General features: G+C 38.9%; 1 protein-coding gene across 1 annotated transcript; it reads right to left on the bottom strand.

Moving 5' to 3' along the window:
* Positions 1-270: 270 nt before the first annotated feature.
* On the bottom strand, positions 271-8,215 carry clu (clusterin). Its single transcript, XM_082148259.1, has 9 exons — positions 8,063-8,215; positions 6,073-6,194; positions 5,831-5,979; positions 2,650-2,820; positions 2,151-2,565; positions 1,262-1,402; positions 896-1,122; positions 637-812; positions 271-545 (listed from the first exon to the last, which is right to left on the bottom strand). The coding sequence occupies exons 2-9, from the start codon at positions 6,158-6,160 to the stop codon at positions 533-535; spliced, it is 1,380 nt and encodes a 459-aa protein (XP_082004385.1). The 5' UTR covers positions 6,161-6,194; positions 8,063-8,215; the 3' UTR covers positions 271-532.
* Between the last annotated feature and the right edge of the window lie 5,893 nt (positions 8,216-14,108).

The raw sequence follows: 14,108 nt of genomic DNA, 5'->3' as shown, positions 1-14,108 counted from the left end.
GAAAAGTAAATGCAGAACAGCGCATAAATATATATATTTTTTAAGTGCAATTAATCATAAGGCAATGAATTACTAAAGTCCTCTCAGTCTTCAGCCTTGTTTTTAAGGTTTCATTGGATTCTGCTGTTTGGATGGAGGTTGGAAGTTCCAGCATGCGAGGAAAGTGAATGAATGTTATAAGAGGTGACCTTTTACTCTTATTAACATATGGAAACTGCTATTCTGGCAATTTTACACCACCTTTTAGCTCATTAAGAGATGAAGAAAATCTGAAATTTTGTGTTTTATTGATATTTGTCAATGTACAGTTGATTATATTTTCGTAAGCACTTATTCTATTCAATCTCTGTAGGGTCTCTTAACGTTAAATAGGATGAGACAGAAGGAATAATGCTAGACAACAGAAATCCAGCTACATGAGCACAGCATCTGTCAATATTAATATAGCAGTAATTCATAAGCATCTTCTCAAGTGCTTTTCAGAGAAAAGAAATGATCATCTTCACTGGAAAGTACCCGCTCTCCAAAACGTTTAGTTTGTGACCCTGGAGAAGAAAGCATTAATGGATTTGATAATTATGTAATCATATAAGTTTTAAAATGAACCGAAATGGAAAGATTGCTGTAATAACTCACACAGTGTTCTGTTTGTAATGATCCAAAGCCTCCTGTGCCACCACCTCGGAGAATTTTGGGTCGCTCCAGGGAATGTCTCCTGGCACTGTGAAGCTCATATCTGGCCCGTCGAACAGTTTGACTGACACTTTAGTGTCAGCTGGATCCTCTGCATTATCTGAGCCTTTTGACATCACCTGCACATAAAATGTTGGTGATTGAGTGATGTGCATAGTGAAAAGGGGTTACAGTGGTTCTGAATAACATAATTAGGACCTACTGCCTGTATTTTAAAGAAGCCATCCTCATTTTTGGTGTGGTTAGCTAGAGAAGACACCCAACCGAATTGCTTGTTGAACAGGTCCAGCACACTAGAGGTGTTGAACATCTTCTCTTCGAATCGCTTTAGCAGATTGTTGTACTCCTGGGTGAATGTCTCAGCCCTGGCAAGAGCCTTCTCCAGCTCCTCCTTCACGAGGCCTTCCAGGGGCCTCTTTCCAGAACAGTCTGAGGAAGAGAACAAGGCCCTAATTGTTAGATGACTGTGATTTTTCTCTTATTAATATCCCAAACTGGGACCAAAATATTGTAAGTTCTGTGTCGGATAATATAACATGAAATCAAGGCTTTTTAATATTGCACTTACCAATATGCTGGATTTCTTTACATTTCTCACACTCCTCCTTTAGTTTAATGCAGCCAGCTGAATTGCGGCGAATTTCCCTGCAGGTCATCTTATCATTTCCAAATGGTTTAGATATAATAACATCCTCGTTTACGCTCCCATCTGTGAATATAGGTTTACAAATGAAATGCATCTGGAGTAGTCTGTAAGTAAACAAATAGTTTTGTAAGGACTATTTTATGCTATCATATCGTAGGATATTGTAGGGTGCATTGTCATATTGCCACAATTGCAAACAACGGAAGTCAACAGGAAATGAATCTCTTTGGTCGTAACATTCTTTAAAATATCATCTTTTGTGTTCCGCAGAAAAACAGAAAGTCATATGCTCCATCCCAAATCGCATACTGTATAGTAAGTAGTACATTTGGTTTGAAACTTACTTCACGACCGTTAAAAAGTATGTTCTATGTAGTATGACTGTGTAGTATGAATGAAATTCAAATGTATCACATCTGGCATATTGTTACTGTCATGTGATCTACGGCGTCCGTTTGTGTTGCTTCACTGCCAATCACAACTCCTCTCCCATGGCCTCATGGGAAAGTAAAGTGTACATCGAATGCGCACTTCAGAATCTCGACGGAAGTAGTAGGTCATCCAGGTGCTTTTTAGCTTACTGTTGTTCGAATACTATGCATTCAGACATACTACTCTTTTGGCACACTGTTTTTCGCATAATATGTATAGTAAGAAAGTATTTGATTTCAGACACACAGAGACAGTTTAGGAATGGCACGAGGGTGAGTAAATGACAGAATTTAATTTTTTTGGGTGAACTACCCCTTTAAGTGTGACTTTTAACACTGCACATGTTGTTACATCAAGACTTGTTGATTCTGAAATTTACCTTCGGTGGGGAAATCCACATCACTTCCCATGTAGGGCCCGAATGACTCAAACATGTTTCTTGCCATCTCCATCATGGGGCGGAACATGCTGTGGAAGCTGTGGAACTCCGGGTCATGCAAGGGGGACCTGTAGATACGAGCGGACCGGCTGGCCGTTGTGTCCTGTCTGCCGAAAATGCTGGGCATACGGAATGGACTGGGGAAAAAACCGGGCTGTTGGAAGGCATGCATGTGGTCAAACACCCTCATGCTGTCCGTGAAGATGTTGTCCACTCCATCGGCAACCTCTGTGTACCGTTCCTCCAGGTCCTGGAAGCGCCTGGTCTGCTGCTGGTCCTCATCCACCAGGGTCTCAATGTTCTGCCCATTTATCCAAATGGAGATGGGAGAGGTCCTGTTCAAAACCTCCTCCAGCTGAAGACAGAAAAAGAGAGGGATGGATACTAACACCAGAATGAGGTCAGGATTATTGCAGGGATGTTTGTGCAGACGTCTCACCTGTCGCCCCACCAGGCCAGCTCCACTGCTGCAGGTGCGCGAGTAATATTTCACACAGGTTTTTCTCAAGCAGGGCTTGCACTCCTCCCACAGAGCCTGCATGGTTTCATTACACATGCTCTGTTCCTCACTTAGCTTCTCCTCCATCTCTTTAGCCATCTTCAGAGCAGTCTTTATTATGAAAAAAAAAGAACAAAACAAGATATATGTATTATAAAAAGCGACTATGACTGCATGGGCTCAACAAAATATTTTGACACTTAAAGGGATAGTTCACTTTGAAATAAAATTTTGGTATGTTTTAGCTTACCTCAAGGGCATCCAAGATGTAGGTGTCTTTTTTTCCACAGTAGTTTCAATTTTGATATTTTTAGGTCAAACCGTTCTTGTCTGTCAGTCATATAATGCAGGTTGATGGTCACTGTCTCAAAGAGCATGCACAGAGTCCAAATTAAAACAATTCCCCGTCGTACAAATTAAACAATTCCCCATCGTAAGTACACATTGATGGCCTAAGACACGAAACGAGCGGTTTGTGTGAGAAAACTAACAGTATTTATATCGTTTTTTACCTCTTGTACACAGCCACGTCCAAGTGATCTGAGAGCGCGGGCGGGTATAGATATATACAATAGAAGTCGCCTTGGCTACGGCAGTTCATTGGAACGAAACCGTAGCCAAGGCGACATCTAGTGTATATATCTATACCCGCCCGCGCTCTCAGATCACTTGGACGTGGCTGTGTACAAGAGGTAAAAAACGATATAAATACTGTTAGTTTTCTCACACAAACCGCTCGTTTCGTGTCTTAGGCCATCAATGTGTACTTACGATGGGGAATTGTTTAATTTGTACGATGGGGAATTGTTTTAATTTGGACTCTGTGCATGCTCTTTGAGGTGGTGACCATCGACCTGCATTATATGACTGACAGACAAGAACGGTTTGACCTAAAAATATCAAAATTGAAACTACTGCGGAAAAAAAGACACCTACATCTTGGATGCCCTTGAGGTAAGCTAAAACATACCAAAATTTTATTTCAAAGTGAACTATCCCTTTAAGTAACACTTGAAAATGTACGAATGTCATTACATTATATAAGTACACTTTACAATAAGTGTTCACATTAGTTAATGCATTGGGTATCATGAAGTAACAACAATGAACAATTTTTATCAACATGTATTGATCTAGGTTAATGGTAATTTATACAACTTGACATGTTAACAATGCATTCATATATATATACTCTATATAGGTTATGTATTTATTATACATCATACATCTCAGAATTTATTGATCTAGGTTAATATATACTATTGTTCATTGTTAATTAATAATTACCTAATGTTAATTTATACAACTTGAAATCTTAAAGGGGTGGTATAACGCCCTTTTCACAAGATGTAAAATAAATCTCTGATGTCCCCAGAATGTGTATGTGAAGTTTTACCTCAGAATACCCCACAGATATTTTTATACAGCATGTTAAAGTTGTCACTTTCTGAGGGTGAGCAAAAACGCCTCGTTTTGTTTCTGTCCCTTTAAAGGAGAACTTGGTAACTTTTTTAACTTAATAAAACTGTCTAGAAATCATTTGGATGGTTAAACAACCTGTTGTGGTGATATTGGTGACTTTCCCCGCTCCCCCCAGCGTTCCCAGGCGGAAAACCAACCTTGCAACTTGCAACACTACCTTCCCGGCAAGTTAGAAATTGGAAGTCTCGTGAGAAGCGAGAACTAGAACGAGAACGAGCGCGAAAAACAAATTGCTTTACGGCAATTCGACATAAACACACACGCATGTATGATGTATTACCAGATTACCCACCTCGGTAGACATAGCTCCACGCGATACAGTTGGCTTGCTCCGATCAAAACAAACGCACATGAGCAGCGGTAGAGAGGGGGAGGAGGCCGCCGCAAATGAGTTTTTTACAACTGTGTTGTGAAATATACGCCCCCCCCCCCCCCCCCCCCCCCCCCCCCACAGCTGTAGGGGGAGCTCGTGGGGAAAACATGCGACAACAAAAGGGAAAATCAGCGAAGAAGTGACTAGAGTTCGCTAGAGTTACCGAGTTCTCCTTTAAATGCAAATGAGCTGCTGCTCCCGAAAGAGGGGGCGGAGCTTCAACAGCTTGCACTCACACAGACATGCATTGAAATTTTTAAAAACTTTTGTGTTCCTTTTAGCCTTTTATGTTCAAACCGGAGTCAGACAATGATGGAGAGACTCAAGAAGAAGTGACAACATTTCTGAATGGTTAGTTGATTAATTTATGTATCTTATATGTAGTTATCAATGCTAGTCATTGATTAGCATATTCTGTCATGATAATCTATAAATTGTGCTCCAGGGGCGGGGTTTATGTAAATTTTAGGGTTCATGATGTCACTAACCTGGGAGGAAGCCTTGTGTAGTCCCTACCAGCCGTTTGTTGTAGTCCTTAAAAAGCTTTTTCATTAAAAGAAAATATCTCCCTTTGCCTTGAACTTTGAGTGTCCTAACTTTGCAGATGTTGTTTATGCTCAAACAGCAACATTACACTCTAACTAAAGTTAGAAAAGTGAAATCATAATAAACCACCCCTTTAATAGCATTTAGATATGTAGAATATGTAATTAATCTACATAATATTTTCTCAACATTTATTAATCAATGTAGTTAATTTAATTTATCACAAATTACCTAATGTTAATTATACAACTTGAAATATTAATGTATTACTATATGTAGATTATGTAACTAATCTACATAATGTATCTTAGTTTTTATTGATCTAGGTTAATGGTAATTTATGAATATACTATTGTTCATTGTTAATTCATAATAAATTAATATTTCAAGTTGTATAAATGAACAGCAGTTAAAAATGCATTAATATACTGTATGTAAATGATGTAAATAATCTACATCATTTTTTCCCCAGCATTTATTGATCTGTTAATGGAAAGTTATGAATATACTGTTGTTCATTGTTAATTCATAATAAATTGCCTAATGTTAGTTTATACAACTTGTATAAAATGTATTATGTAATTTACATTTAATCAAGATTAATAAATGCTGTATAGTTTTGTTTATTATTTCACAATAGCTACTATAAACTAATGTACTTTTTCAAATTTATATCATTGTTTATGCTTGTTCAGTTTGAGTGTATTTTGGCTCTCTCACCTCTTTCTGTTGCTTGGTTTTCTCCAGTTCAGACAGAAATCTTTTGTGATCCTCTGCTGATCGCTCCATCACAGTCTTCATCTCCTTCACCCCAGTGATGGCATTTTCAATCTGCTTATCCAGGTACTTTTCACCAAGCACTGAAATCTCTGCCAAAAAGCAATAATGGTTATATTACTGTCCTGTGGTTGTTCACAACATGTCTGCACAGCGTTTTTCTTTTTAATCTAACACACACTTACTGCTGAGCTCCTCTTTAGTTGGAGGTAACAGACACTCTGCGGAGAGGTAGAGAAGAGAAAGCCCCAGCAGAGACCATGAGACCTTCATCTTTGGTGGCGGCTTATGTCCTGATGTACAGAAGCTGTGAACAGAGGTCAGGAAATAGTGGGTCACTCAATAGTGAACCTTTATTTTTCAATTAAGCTGTGGTGAAAGTGACTCAGCAAGTTTATGACCATGAACAATTGCAAAGCCCACACTTTAAAAAATGCGTTTTGTGCGAAACACTGTCCTAGACTGTGTGGACAATGAATCCACTGTATCAGTGTACCTATTTATAGGTCTGAAATAAATATTGTCAGTGTCTTTCTGTGACCTTGATGTTTCCGAGCAGAGGCCCAAACAGATTTATTGTCATTTTGTACCATCTTAGTCCTTTTTGAAACTATTTATTATTATACTATTTACTCTCCCTTAAGATAGTAGTTAAGCTACAACATCTTAAAGGGATAGTTTACCCAAAAAGAAAAATTCTACCATTTACTCGCACTCATTTCATTCCTAACTGAATGCATTTCTTTCTTCTGTGAAACACAAATGAAGATATTTTGAGAAAACCAGTGTTTTGTCTGTACAGTGACAGTAATGGGGTCTAATGATCATTTGTACCCCATTGTCTTTCATTGTATGCACAAAAACAGTATCTTCTTTTGTGTTCTGCAGAAGAAAGTAAGTCACACAGGTTTGTGTAAATGATGACTCATGTTTGGGCGAACGATCCTTTTAACCAGTATCAAACCATAAGGATTTGAAGAACACAATCAGTGGAAGTGCCGCAAACTTGTGACCCTTTGAACGTTTATATGTTCCCTTCGGTGATTACATGGATTTGAGTGCAAATCCCCTTCACTAAAGCTTTCAAAACGGTTGTTCTGGCAAAACTTAATCCTACTTTCGTGAGTTTGCAGAAATGTGTGTGATTCCAAGCTACCCTTTTCAAAACGCAGCACTTTTAATCATGTTGGACATTTCTGAACAGTAAGACAAGCCATTGGTCCTCAACAGCTGCTGCTGGATTCGTAATTCACACCAAGTAAACATCATAAAAGCTTTGACTCAGTCATGGAGATAAGTTTCCTCATTTTACTCTGGGTACGTGTACATAGAAACCCCAACTCGGCCAAGTTAAAGCCAGGAGCCTAGTTACATAAGAAACATGCACAGATGTTAACAGGAAGAGCCAATGAATGGAAAGAAATCTTAAGGCAAATGGAAATTTGCTGTTCTGTAATGTTAAATATGGTGTACAACTTTTTTTATTATTATTTTTTTATTTCTCCATACATTAAACAGCTTTGCGGTTCCTCAAAAAGTTTACATTTTTTCTTGTCCTTGTGCCTAAACTTGTGATATTTGTTTTGGAACGAAGTTATACATCTCTGGCATGTGGTGTTTATAAGAAACAACGTGCATCACACAGATGGCTTGTTCTGAGTGAGGAGATTTGCTTTGTTTACTGTTATCTTGCTAGGGCACAGTGTGCATTCTGAATGCATTTGACCTTAGCTTAGTTCCCTCATCAGCTTGTGGCTGCGAGACAAATTCCTCTCTGCAATGAAAAAATCAATACAAATTCGCCTAGGGTAGGCACAAACCCCAACAGCCCAGACAGACTTTTTGGATGACGTTAACTACATAAGGGTGCATTGTAAATCATAAACAGCATAAATTATATGTTATACTATCTCATGCCAAGTAAAACTGTACAAACTGAATCTTGTTTACATTTTTGCAGCAGTGGGTTATTGCTCAGTTGTATGGTAATATGCATAAATGTAGCATTAATTGCAATGCAATATTATAGTACATTAAACACTAAAAAGGTATTACATCACTGTAATCTTAATATAAAAAATGACTCTATATATGTATATATTCTAAGATATTATATAATAATACCTATGAAACCGTAATTATATAACATTCTTTTAATGTGCTCTCTGTACTCACCCTGCTTTGATGCTTTTTCTTCCTTGCAGATGGACTGTGCCTCCTCTGATTTGTTTATATACTGGGAGGCTGGGTGATGTTGACAACGTGATTCACGGGATGAGAATGGCTGTGGCTTTGGACGGTTCCAGAAACGTATTCTCCACAGCAGAGGCTCTCTCTGACCAGAAGTGGGCAATATTGCGCCGTTTTGCTAATCTCATTGTGCTTTTAGGGGCACAGACGTTCGGTTTACGGGAAAAATGCCTTCTAGAATTTACCGGAAAAGACAGTATGTGGATAACTCATCACTGTCAGATAGCTCCAACTTTCAGTGGTGATTCACCTTAACATAACATCTGCTCTAACGGTGCAGAGAATAATCTGGTGAATCATGAGGAAGTAGAACACCAGTTCTGAAACTAAGTAAAAAAAGTGTGCCGATTTTTGCAGGTTATACAAGCCTGAGTTTAATAGGCACATTCGACATTTGCCCCTATATAGTCTAGTCACCCAGGTGGCTTCATTTACGTGCCATTTATTTTGCCGGTTATGTAACATTACTCACTGTAAAGTTAAAACAAAAAAAGAAAAGGCAAAAATGTCAGTGAAACCTGCAAGACTTTCTGGAAAGACTTAAACTGAGACTTATAATGCTCACAGACATAAACATGTTATTTTGTAAGAGATTATTATGTGTGCTTTGACCAAAACATGTCATCACTACATTAAGATTGGGCAACAACCACAGAAAATCACTCCTGCAGTGGATGGAAACTGGTATTTCAGTCCACTAATCACGTCATAGCTCGTCAGGTAGCTTTCGTCCCCTAGTCTCAGAGTTCATTTGTGACAAAGCCAGAGGAACCTAAATATCAGGAAAGCACAGCTCATAATGTTCTGAAATTTAGGCAAAGGTGATTCAAAGCTGTTTTTCACGCTGTGTGATGTTGCACTCTGTAGGAGTGTGTTTAAACCCATACTTTCCCCTACGGCCACACAACATCTGTACAAACAACCAACATGGCCAGACAAACACTCCCTCTTTATGAATATCATGCATCTGTAAAATGTTGTCAGGTCATCCTGCTCATAAAATACAATACAGTAAAAGATCTGTTCTACTCCTACACTCAGTTTTCTTTATGTAGTTAATGGTGTTTGCTAAGGCAAACATCACTATTATTATTGTGCATATATATATATATATATATATATATATATATACCTGTACATACATACATACCTGTACATACATACATACCTGTACATACATACATACCTGTATGTACATACATACATACATACCTGTACATACATACACACACATATATATGCACACATATATACTGTAATATATATATATATATATATATATATATATACATGCATACATACATACATACATATAAATAAATATATACATGCATATATACATATGAGTACATACATACAGTGGGGAGAACAAGTATTTGATACACTGCTGATTTTGCACGTTTTCCCACTTACAAAGCATGTAGAAGTCTGTAATTTTTATCATAGGTACACTTCAACTGTGAGTGATGGAATCTAAAACAAAAATCCAGAAAATCACATTGTATGATTTTTAAGTAATTAATTTGCATTTTATTGCATGACATAAGTATTTGATACATCAGAAAAGCAGAACTTAATATTTGGTACAGAAACATTTGTTTGCAATTACAGAGATCATACGTTTCCTGTAGTTCTTTACCAGGTTTGCACACACTGCAACAGGGATTTTGGCCCACTCCTCCATACAGACCTTCTCCAGATCCTTCAGGTTTTGGGGCTGTCGCTGGGCAATACAGACTTTCAGCTCCCTCCAAAGATTTTCTATTGGGTTCAGGTCTGGAGACTGGCTAGGCCACTCCAGGACCTTCAGATGCTTCTTACGGAGCCACTCCTTAGTTGCCCTGGCTGTGTGTTTCGGGTCGTTGTCATGCTGGAAGACCCAGCCACGTCCCATCTTCAATGCTCTTACTGAGGGAAGGAGGTTATTGGCCAAGATCTCGCGATACATGGCCCCATCCATCCTTCCCTCAATACGGTGCAGTTGTCCTGTCCCCTTTGCAGAAAAGCATCCCCAAAGAATGATGTTTCCACCTCCATGCCTCATGGTTGGGATGGTGTTCTTGGGGTTGTACTCATCCTTCTTCTTCCTCCAAACACGCCGAGTGGAGTTTAGACCAAAAAGCTCTATTTTTGTCTCATCAGACCACATGACCTTCTCCCATTCCTCCTCTGGATCATCCAGATGGTCATTGGCAAACTTCAGACGGGCCTGGACATGCGCTGGCTTGAGCAGGGGGACCTTGCGTGCGCTGCATGATTTTAATCCATGACGGCGTAGTGTGGTACTAATGGTTTTCTTTGAGACTGTGGTCCCAGCTCTCTTCAGGTCATTGACCAGGTCCTGCCGTGTAGTTCTGCGCTGATCCCTCACCTTCCTCATGATCATTGATGCCCCACGAGGTGAGATCTTGCATGGTTCCCCAGACCGTCATCTTGAACTTCTTCCATTTTCTAATAATTGCGCCAACAGTTGTTGCCTTCTCACCAAGCTGCTTGCCTATTGTCCTGTAGCCCATCCCAGCCTTGTGCAGGTTTACAATTTTATTCCTGACGTCCTTACACAGCTCTCTGGCCTTGGCCATTGTGGAGAGGTTAGAGTCTGTTTGATTTAGTGTGTGGACAGGTGTCTTTTATACAGCTAACGAGTTCAAACAGGTGCAGTTAATACAGGTAATGAGTGGAGAACAGGAGGGCTTCTTAAAGAAAAACTAACAGGTCTATGAAAGCCGGAATTCTTACTGGTTGGTAGGTGATCAAATACTTATGTCATGCAATAAAATGCAAATTAATTACTTAAAAATCATACAATGTTTTTTTCTGGATTTTTGTTTTAGATTCCGTCACTCACAGTTGAAGAGTACCTATGATAAAAATTACAGACCTCTACATGCTTTATAAGTGGGAAAACCTGCAAAATCGGCAGTGTATAAAATATTTGTTCTCCCCACTGTACATACATATATACGTATATATATATATATATGTGTGTACAGTGGGGAGAACAAGTATTTGATACACTGCCGATTTTGCAGGTTTTCCCATACATACATATACATATGCATGTATGTACGTATGTATTTACGTATGTACGTACGACAAATCATGTTGCTTGTTGACTAGATGTGTTATTACTTTTCTAAACAATCAATGTTTTCAGATTTCACTTGGCAGACACATAGGCAGTAAAAGAAATGGACACAGCGACCCCATTGGATTCAACAGAGAAAAGTGAAGTCAATTAGAAGCACTCACTTCCTGGGGGTCGAGCGTACTGCGCAGACTCAAACTGAGCTTGACGACGTAGATGTGACGTGAGCAAACCCGTCTGTCTTCTAGTAGCTGTGCCAAGAGAAATCTGAATCATTCCCTTCCGAAACTTGCAGAGACAGAGAGTGTGAGTAGGAGGTGTCCATGAGCTAGGAGCAGGAGAAACTTTTGCTAAGTATTCTGATTAATTATTTAGTCGTTTTGCCTCCACATCCCCCTGATTGCCTGCGAGCTTCTCCTCCTGTCCATACAGTAATTTCTCTACTGTGCGACAGAGAGTCGCGTGATTATGCCGCGATCGTTAGCCTATTTTTACAAAAACTGCTTCTACGGGCCATAACGTAAGATACAAGGTAATGGAGCCTTTTATACATTTTCGTGTTTCTTTAGAAATAAATAATGGACAAATGGAGTCTTTAAACGCCTCAGATGTAAAGTTATTCACTGTCAAAGTGACGCCAAAATGAATGGGAGTCAATGGAATGCTAACAGCAGGTGAGGGTCTGCTAATCAATGGCGGCGCCCGGGGAAGCTTCAATGTTTTCCGAAACATTGGCCCCCTGGGCAGACACTAACAATGAAGCCATTTCTAGAGACCAGAATTAGAGTGTGCTGTTTTGACTTGGAACAGTGAGTGACTGCATAGGAACACCCTGTCAACTAATCTCAACACTCTCATCATGGCAGAGAGTTTTGCACTGGTAAGTTGCACTTACATTTTTCAGAATATGTAAAAATCAAATGAATGACCAAGTATTTGGGAAAAAATAAAACTTAAGTCATGGGTCTTGGACTGACTGAATACCTTGTGGTTTTAATTATGTGGCTCCATTTTCTTAGTGGCAACAGAACAGGCGTATTTCATTTGCATCCGGCAAATATGACCTGATCGCCACCTTTGACCCCTGTCCTCTCAAATGGAGATCTCACCTCATAAACAATACCAGTGAGTGGTCCTCCTCTGTCAATATCACTCACAGCATGCTGTAAAGTATTAAACGTTCCACCCTATTTCTTGGCATATTAAATGCGATTGCACAGTGGTTTCATATCTATTGGCACGTTGCCTTTGCCAGAACATTTTGTTTCTCCTGCCATTGGTTCAAGAAATTGCCTTTTCTATTTTTACCCCATTTTCAGATTTTTGTCACTTTTTTTTTGTCCAAAATTAACAAAATGGAAATAAAGATTAAATACATCATCAGTCATTCTCCCCAAACATGTTTTTGTCTTACCCTGATTCACTATGGTAAGCCTTTTATAAGTGTTTATATTTTAGGCCTGTCGGGATGGTTTTCGTGGGATATTGCATACATATTTCACTCGCCCGTGCGTGTCTCGTCATATCGGAAAAAGAGAAAAGCTGCTCCGGCTACTTTGACGCAGGTGTGTTGTGAGAGTGGCATAGTTTAGATGTTGTCACAAAGATGTTGGTTTTTTTTAAACGCCAAACAGAGTCTGCTAGCATAGAGAACACAACAGAACTCGTAATAAAACAAGAATCAACATTGGCTTGGCTTTTCGGTGATGGCGAGAACTGAGGGATTTGATATGTTGTAAAAGATCTTGAGATGGCATATGCCATATGTAGCTCTCTAACAAAATTCATTGCAAATCATTATCTATAGTGAAAGATAATTTCGTTATGGTTGTTGTAGCGCTAGAATTTATTTTCAAGGAAGTACCGTGTCTATTAATGGGTTTAGCTACAGTAACATCTTCAGCTAGTCGTCTTGAAATCCTTTCCATCTAAACTGGTTATATCGCTTAAGACTAATAGTGAATGTTTTATGAGCAGTAGAATAACCATATTCATCCGCACACTCACACAGAGCCGAAGCACAACCAAAACAGTGTTGGACTGTTAGAGGGCCAAAAGTTACATAGTGTACATTTTTATATAATTTAAATAATGACAGAATTTTTTTGGGGGGCTGAACTATTCCTTGTAACATTAGTTATGTCCTCTGGGTGGCAGTAACTCCCATGAAAGTCCGAGACTAGGAAGGAAAGCATAGCTGTGGGGTCACAAGCAGAAAGGCTGCTCCCTATCAAATAAATGACAACAGCATCTTCATAAATATGCATAACAGTTGAAGAGACATTATAGAAAAAAAAAATTGTATTCTTCCCCAGAAACCGAACAGCTGTGCAAAATTTTGTTTACAAATTCTGAAGTCGGTTTGAAAGCATATTAAGTGCCAGATGGTTTTCACGCTAGTCTATTAAACACTACTCTATTTGCTGGCATTATTTACAGTTTTGGCAAGCAGATCAAAGCTGGTGGTTTGGGAGTAATTTGATGCAAGCTAACACTGCTTCACCCCATATGGAGGTACACTGGTGCAGTTAACAGCAGATCATCTGCTAAACCTCTCATCCACTTAAATATGAGCTGTTTTTTTAGTTGCTTTTTAATCCAACAGCTCAAAATAATATTTGACACTGGTGAAATTTGATAAACCTTTAAGCCGTAACCATTACAATTGCACAACATCTTTAAATGCCATTTCATACTAGCTGTCACCATGTCATTATTCTTTCCTCAGTAAAAACGTAATCAATCTCAGATTATTTATTGAAAGCACATTTGCTTTCACATCTGCACAAATATTAACAACAAAGCTAAAATAGTGAGCTATGAACACCATCCAAGTGAGAGCTTGCACTCAAGTTAAATGAGAAACATCATACCCTTTTGATT

The sequence above is a fragment of the Leuciscus leuciscus genome, assembly GCF_965113295.1.
Source record: "Leuciscus leuciscus genome assembly, chromosome: 19".
NCBI classification, from domain to species: Eukaryota; Metazoa; Chordata; class Actinopteri; order Cypriniformes; family Leuciscidae; genus Leuciscus; species Leuciscus leuciscus.
Note: the sequence above shows the minus strand (reverse complement) of the source record. Positions and strands in the feature narration are given on the sequence as shown.